Source organism: Lucilia sericata, unplaced genomic scaffold, assembly GCF_015586225.1.
Source record: "Lucilia sericata isolate MDLA Ls3-8-SP2 unplaced genomic scaffold, ASM1558622v1 Contig002526F_arrow, whole genome shotgun sequence".
Lineage (NCBI taxonomy): Eukaryota > Metazoa > Arthropoda > Insecta > Diptera > Calliphoridae > Lucilia > Lucilia sericata.
The window spans coordinates 20,001-28,055 of NW_023996296.1; the positions used below are offsets into that span (position 1 = coordinate 20,001).

The 8,055-nt window shown below is 25.3% G+C and overlaps 2 protein-coding genes across 2 annotated transcripts in view; one reads left to right on the top strand and one right to left on the bottom strand.

The window, feature by feature from the left end:
* LOC119614040 (NADH dehydrogenase (ubiquinone) complex I, assembly factor 6 homolog) overlaps nucleotides 1-25 on the top strand; it is a 4,942-nt gene extending 4,917 nt beyond the window's left edge. Inside the window, 1 exon segment of the mRNA XM_037970133.1 lies at nucleotides 1-25. This exon segment is cut by the window's left edge and continues 207 nt beyond it. The gene's annotated coding sequence lies outside the window, so the exon portion shown is untranslated.
* LOC119614039 overlaps nucleotides 1-1,984 on the bottom strand; it is a 2,208-nt gene extending 224 nt beyond the window's left edge. Inside the window, exons 1-5 of the mRNA XM_037970132.1 lie at nucleotides 1,758-1,984; nucleotides 1,353-1,694; nucleotides 1,008-1,290; nucleotides 591-856; nucleotides 31-531 (exon numbers count right to left, since the gene is read on the bottom strand). Of these exons, the coding sequence (XP_037826060.1) occupies nucleotides 31-531; nucleotides 591-856; nucleotides 1,008-1,290; nucleotides 1,353-1,694; nucleotides 1,758-1,927 (1,562 nt within the window). The 5' untranslated portion in view covers nucleotides 1,928-1,984. The remainder of the gene's footprint in view (nucleotides 1-30; nucleotides 532-590; nucleotides 857-1,007; nucleotides 1,291-1,352; nucleotides 1,695-1,757) is intronic.
* Nucleotides 1,985-8,055: the final 6,071 nt, after the last annotated feature.

The window sequence follows — 8,055 nt, forward strand, 5'->3', positions numbered from 1 at the left end:
TTGTTAAGTTTAACACGATTTCGGACTTACTGCTTTTTATTATCGGGTTTAGAATCCCTATTCTTTGAATTGAAGTCCTTATTCAAAACTTGTTCATAATTTAAATTTCGGGGTATTTTACTGGTGTTACGCATATAATTTGATTTGGCTAAATATTCCCAAAATAATTTCTCAAATATTGTAGTTTGATTGTTTATGGAGTCTTTGTTTAAGTCCTGTTCCTCTATTACCTTCTCCTTTTCTATAGGAGGTAATTTAACTTTTAAATCTATATGCAAAAGAACATGCTCCACATAGCTATTCTCTAACCATTTGGGATCATCTATAGACTCCACTTCTGTTAATAAAGATTGAGCTATTTGTGTGGATTTATCTAGAATGCGATGTATCTCCAAAACACACGGTATACGTTTGAAATGTAAAGGATTGCTAAATGATTTCACTTGCACCACACATAGTTTGGAACGATGAGGCTTAAGAGTAAATGTATTAGGTTCAAAAGTAAAACTGAAGTATTCGTTAATAGTGTAGCTGCAGAGAAATGATTCAGAATTAGTTTTGCAGCTTAAAATGAAAGTTTTCATCCTTACGTTTGCCATTTAAATTCCATGCACTTTTGATTGTAATTGTGCACCGCAACCATTAAGGTTTTTTCTTCATTTATTTCTGTGGTAAATTCCAACTTATTCGGGTACACCACATACAGGTAATCAGAACATTCATAATCCAAAAGAGGGGCTTGGGAATCTACAATCTCTTGCTGCATGTAACCTTTACAGGTTATGGGTATTTTAAAACGATTTCCAGCATTACCATTAGATGTTAACTTGGTGCCATAGTTTAAAAATAAATTCAGCTAAAAAAAGAAAACGATTTTTAGGAATAATATATTTTACTAATCAAGATTGTAGCTTTTTCTCATAAAAGGAAAGCTAGAGGACACCGGGATATAAATCACAAAAGCACTGAACATTATTCGTGATATTTTTTTCAAATATCCAACTTACATTATTTTCAAAATCATTGGGCCTGTACTCCACAATCAACGGCCACACACTTTGTCTTGGTACTTCCATATTGGGATTAATCAAACGAAGACCACGATTTTTTCCACTAAATAGAAATTGCAGATTTTGCATTGTTATATTACGTATCCATAAAGGTTGAGCCATGCTGCGATGCTCCTTAATATCAACTGGAATCATTTTAGTGGTTAGAACACTTTTCACGGGGTCGAAAGTGGTAATATTTACATGGAAATGTAGCGAAATGATGCGCGAATCGGAAATTCTGGAAAAAAAAATATTAAAGAAAATAGTTCTGAATTCTTTAAATTCCCTTTTTCAACTTACCTTAATTCAAAACTCAATATATGATCTCCCAAAATATAATAATAAGCCAACACCGACATGGCTACCAAATCACCCGGTTTCATTACATACATCTCCTGACTAATATGTATTAAACGTCGATGGGGACAGTGATATAATTGGCGAAATTGATTAAACCCCACCCTGGTCTCCCGGGGCATACATTGACAATTTTGTATGCGTTTTAAACGCATAGTAAACTCATAATCACTAACATTGCGTAACCAGAAAATAATTTTCAAAGGTGTGCTATTTAGTTGGCGTGTAGGCAATTCCAAATGATGTTCTATAAAGGAGTTATCTGTTAAAAGTTTGTGGTTTAAACTGTTAGGGAGAAAAATTCTTTAAAATTAAGGGATTTTATTAGAATTTAAAATATTTGTTTACTTCTCTAAGTCCAAACTTTCCCAATAGTAAATTTTTAATAGCGGTGGCTTGGCTACGGTTATATTTTCAAATTGAAATTGTGGTGGTAGTTTTTTGATGTTTTCTGGATCTTCAACGCTTTCTGGGGGTGGAGGTGTGATAGGAGATACAGGATGTGAAAAGTATTCCATGATATTAAAAACTTTTACAATATTTTTTATATTTCAAATAAATATTGAAAAGATTTGACAATTGCTTTTATCAAAAAAGACATCAATCATTATAGACAAAATGGAATTTATTGAAAAATATCGAAAATTTTCTATAAAAAGAGATTTTATCGAAAAATTTCCTTAAAAAAGAGAAATAAAAAAGAAAAGTTATATAAATAAAAAGAAAAGTTATAGAAAATTTGTAGCGAAACTTTTCTATAAAAAAGAGAATTTCGAAACTTTTCTATAAAAAAGAGAACTATAAAAAAAGATAATTTATCGAAAATTTTCTATAAAATGAGAATTTATCGGAAATTTTCTATAAAATGAGAATTTATCGAAAATTTTCTATAAAAAGAGAATTTATCGAAAATTTTCTATAAAAAGAGAATTTATCGACAATTTTCTATAAAAAAAGAGAATTTATCGAAAATTTTCTACAAAAAAAGAGAATTTATCGAAAATTTTATATGAAAAAAGAGAATTTATCGAAAATTTTCTATAAAATGAGAATTTATCGGAAATTTTCTATAAAATGAGAATTTATCGAAAATTTTCTATAAAATGAGAATTTATCGAAAATTTTCTATAAAAAGAGAATTTATCGAAAATTTTCTATAAAAAGAGAATTTATCGAAAATTTTCTATAAAAAAGAGAATTTATCGAAAATTTTCTACAAAAAAAGAGAATTTATCGAAAATTTTATATGAAAAAAGAGAATTTATCGAAAATTTTCTATAAAAAAGAGAATTTATCGAAAATTTTCTATAAGAAAAGACAATTTATCGAAAATTCTCTATAAAAAAAGAGAATTTATCGAAAATTCTCTATAAAAAAAGAGAATTTATCGAAAATTTTCTATAAAAAAAGAGAATTTATCGAAAATTTTCTATAAAAAAAGAGAATTTATCGAAAATTTTCTATAAAAAAAGAGAATTTATCGAAAATTTTCTATAAAAAAAGAGAATTTATCGAAAATTTTCTATAAAAAAAGAGAATTTATCGAAAATCTTCTATAAAAAAAGAGAATTTATCGAAAATTTTCTATAAAAAGAGAATTTATCGAAAATTTTCTATAAAAAGAGAATTTATCGAAAATTTTCTATAAAAAGAGAATTTATCGAAAATTTTCTATAAAAAGAGAATTTATCGGAAATTTTCTATAAAAAGAGAATTTATCGGAAATTTTCTATAAAAAGAGAATTTATCGAAAATTTTCTATAAAAAACAGAATTTGTCGAACATTTTCTATAAAAAACAGAATTTATCGAACATTTTCTATAAAAAAGAGAATTTATCGAAAAAAGAGAATTTATTGAAAATTTTCTATAAAAAAGGAATTTATCGAAAACTTGCTATAAAAAAGGAATTTATCGAAAACTTGCTATAAAAAAGGAATTTATCGAAAACTTGCTATAAAAAAGGAATTTATCGAAAACTTGCTATAAAAATGGAATTTATCGAAAACTTGCTATAAAAAGAGAATTTATCGAAAACTTGCTATAAAAAGGGAATTTATCGAAAACTTGCTATAAAAAGGGAATTTATCGAAAATTTTCTATAAAAACGGAATTTATCGAAAATTTTCTATAAAAAGAGAATTTATCGAAAATTTTCTATAAAAAGAAAATTTATCGAAAATTTTCTATAAAAAGAGAATTTATCGAAAATTTTCTATAAAAAAGAATTTATCGAAAATTTTCTATAAAAAGAGAATATAACAAAAGAGTATTTATCAAAAATTCTCTTTAAAAAGTAGAATAAATCGAACATTTTCTATAAAAAAGGGAATTTATCGAATATTTTCCATAAAATATAGTATATCGAAAGTTTTCTTTCTTTAAAACAAAAGTAACCTCCAACTATTCTCTTTACTTATATTTTGATGCTTTTTAATTTAATTTTGTGATAATTGCTAATTTGTTTAATAAAAATTTCTAAATTTATTAATTTTTTATAAAAAAAAAACAATTTTTTAATGTATTTGAATCATTCTGTTTACTACTGCTTTATTGTGAATGATTAAAAACTAATTGTACCTCCACTTTGTTTACACACCTCGCTGTATAATCACTCTTTGTTTTGCCTACATTTTCGCACACAGTGTTGTATTTACTGAAAAAAAAAAATAGCACCGATTGAGTCATGCAACAAACAAATTTTTTTGCATTTATAAAAGAGTATCGAAATAAGACGGTCGTGTGTAAGCGAACGAAGTGAAGAAAAACAACGCAACAAACATAATTGTTGTGAATAAATTAACATATTTTTTCTACACACACTAAAAAAAACAAAAAAAAAGTAGCAAAACTTTTAATTAAAGCTGCTACAACAATAAAAAAAGTAAACCAAAATTAAAACAAATATTAGGTTTTTTTTTACAAATAAAAGTGTGGTTAATTAAACGTTTTTAATACTGGTAAAATCGAAGAGAAAACGCGCAAATCTCGGCAACAAAAAGAAAAGTGCAAAAAAAAGTAATTTGTGTGTGAAACATATTAAAGAAAAAACGAAAAAAAGTGACAAAAATAAGTTAAGAAAAGAAGCATTTAATAAAAAAATAAAAGGAATAAAATATAAACCATAAGGAAAGTTTAAAAAATTGCAAGGAAATAGTGTTAAATCAGAAAAAACCCTTTTTGATAAAAAAAACTAAATAGAAGACAAAACATATTGCAATTTTCTTAAAGGATTTTAAGCCCCACAAAAGTTCTTAAAGGATTAAGCAGATTTGTCTTTTGTAATTCCAATACAATAAGGTAAATATTGAATTAACAAATCAATTTTAAACTTTTTATGCAAATTAAAAAGTTTTTTCTTAAGAATTCTTTTGATTTTCGTTTTATTAAATATATTTGCATAGTTTTCACTTTCTCAATATGTTTTGTTGGTTTTGACTAGCTGAATGGCTGGCTGTTGGTATCGAGCATTGATGTCTGCGACCAGACAACGCCTCTTGTGGAATTTATACAATGTTGTTATTTTTTTATTTCTTTTAAATTTGTCTGTTGGCTTTACTCCATCTATTTTCATATTATTTTTGTTTCAATTACCACTCCCTAGTTCAGTTCATATGGATGTTTTTATTTAATTTCTTTTATTTTATCATAATTAAGTAAAAGTTTTTTCTCATCGTATTTAAGTTTTTTTCTAATCAATTTATCCTTAAACATTTTACAGCAACAGTCAGTCTTGTCACAGACTAACATCGCCTTTGAAGATTTTTTCTTTCCTTAAATATCTGTTTATGACGTTTCTCTTTTCCTACACCCCCTTTTTTTTGTATTGTTGATGTTGTTGTTTTTTTATCATAGACACACTTGCTCCTCCCCCTCTCCCGCTTGCGTAAAATATCATCATTATCATGCTGGCTGCCGCCGTCGTCACTGCATTTGTACTCTTTCCATTATTTTCTTCTTCCTTCCTTCCGCTGGCACTTGTGTTGTTTTTTTTGTCTGTTTTCTTTTGAAAAATTGTAATTGCAAATACTTTGAGCATGTTTGTTACTATAACTAACTGTAAAATAGTGATGTTTCTGATATTTTGAAAGGGTTGCCAAAGTTATCAGGAAATATACTTGGAATGGATTATAAGTAAATCTATTCAAAGTTTGCTTTAAAGATTTAAATCAAGAAATTTAATATTCCTAATACAAAATTTATCGAAAAAATTCTGTAAAAAGAAAACTTATCAAAAATGTTCTGTAAAAAGAGAATTTTTCGAAATTGTTCTATAAAAAGAGAATTTAACGAAAATGTTCGATAAAGAAGAGAATTAATCTAAAATAAATCTAGTATAAAAAGAGAATTTATCAAAAATTTTCTATAAAAAGAGTATTTATCGAAATTTTTCTTTAAAAAGAGAATTTATCGAAAATTTTATTTAAAAAAAAAAATTTTAAACGAAAATTTATCGAAAATTTTCTTTAAAAAGAGAATTTATCGAAAATTTTCTTTAAAAAGAGAATATATCGAAAATTTTCTTTAAAAAGAGAATTTATCGAACATTTTCTATTAAAAGAGAATTAATCGAAAATTTTCTTTAAAAAGAGAATTAATCGAAAATTGTCTTTAAAAAGAGAATTTATCGAAAATTTTCTATAGAAAAGAGAATTTATCGAAAATTTTCTATAAAAAAGAGAATTTATCGAAAATTTTCTATAAAAAAGAGAATTTATCGAAAATTTTCTATAAAAAGAGAATTTATCGAAAATTTTCTATAAAAAAGAGAATTTATCGAAAATTTTCTATAAAAAAGAGAATTTATCGAAAATCTTCTATAAAAAAGAGAATTTATCGAAAATTTTCTATAAAAAAGAGAATTTATCGAAAATTTTCTATAAAAAAAGATAATTTATCGAAAATTTTCTATAAAAAAGATAATTTATCGAAAATTTTCTATAAAAAAGAGAATTTATCGAACATTTTCTATAAAAAAGAGAATTTATCGAAAATTTTCTATAAAAAAGAGAATTTATCGAAAATTTTCTATAAAAAACAGAATTTATCGAAAATTTTCTATAAAAAACAGAATTTATCGAAAATTTTCTATAAAAAACAGAATTTATCGAACATTTTCTATAAAAAAGAGAATTTATCGAAAATTTTTTATAAAAAAGAGAATTTATCAAAAATTTTCTATAAAAAAGAGAATTTATCGAAAGTTTTCTATAAAAAAGAGAATTTATCGAAAATTTTCTATCAAAAGAGAATTTATCAAAAATTTTCTATAAAAAAGAGAATTTATCGAAAATTTTCTATAAAAAAGAGAATTTATCGAAAATTTTCTATAAAAAAGAGAATTTATCGAAAATTTTCTATAAAAAAGAGAATTTATCGAAAATTTTCTATAAAAAAGAGAATTTATCGAAAATTTTCTATAAAAATAGAATTTATCGAAAATTTTCTATAAGAAAAGAATTTTTCGATAATTTTATAAAAAAAATTAACGAAAATTATCTATAAAATAAGAATTTATCGAAAATTTTCTATAAAAAAGGTATTTATCGAAAATTTTCTATAAAAAAGAGGATGTATTGAAAAATGTTCTTTAAAAGGAAAATTTATCGAAAAATGTTCTACAAAAACAACATTTATCGAAAAATGTTCCATAAAAAGAAGATTTATCGAAAAATTTAAAGAAAAAATCGAAAATTTTTTATAAAAGAGAAAATTTAATGAAAATTTTCTATAAAAGAGAAAATTTATCAAACATTTTCTATAAAAATGAGAATTTATCGTAAGAGTATTCGTTCTCTCTCTTAGTTATCGATGATTAATATTAAAATCTTTCACAATTAAGAATGAAAGCGTTGTTTGTTGTAATTAATCTTTAACAGTAAATAAATTAAATCCATTATTATAAACATAAGTATGTATTTACAAAATACAAAGAAATCCTCAAAATAATAAAATTAATCTTATATTATGTAACAAATAATATAAAGGATTTCGTTCACAGATTTATTACATTTAATTAAATACTAATTTGTTGTGGTTTTTTCCCCCAAAGAAACACAAATTGGTATTTAAGCAACCCTGTTTACGTCATGTCTGCTATTCTAGAAATAACAACAATGCAACATATTTACTTCCGTTATATCATACTCTTTCAAACAATACTAAACAAAATCCATTCTCCCCCTTCCATTACTAAAAATGACCAAATCCCTACAAACATTTTCTATTGCGGAAGTTACCCGTGTGAAACTTCCAAACGTGCTAAAAGCTCGCCAGCGATGTTGCGGAAGTATAAGAATTCTTGTCACCAGTCGGGAAGAACTGATGCCGAGCTGGGGAACGTCTAATAGTAACTTGGAAGATACTTCTGGAAGAACCGCAGAAGAAACTTCTAGATGACTCTTGGAAGTAAGGTATTGCCAAAGACTCTTCTAGATGTGACTAGGAAGTCACTTCTTGAAGTGACTACCTAGTATCCTCTAGAAGTATTGCTATCTTATCTTCTAGAAGATGAGTTTTCTCTTCTTCTAGAAGAAGAGTATTCTCTTCTTCTAGAAGAAGAGTATTCTCTTCTTCTTGAAGAAGAGTATTCTCTTCTTCTTGAAGATGAGTATTCTCTTCTTCTAGAAGATGAGTATTCTCGTCTT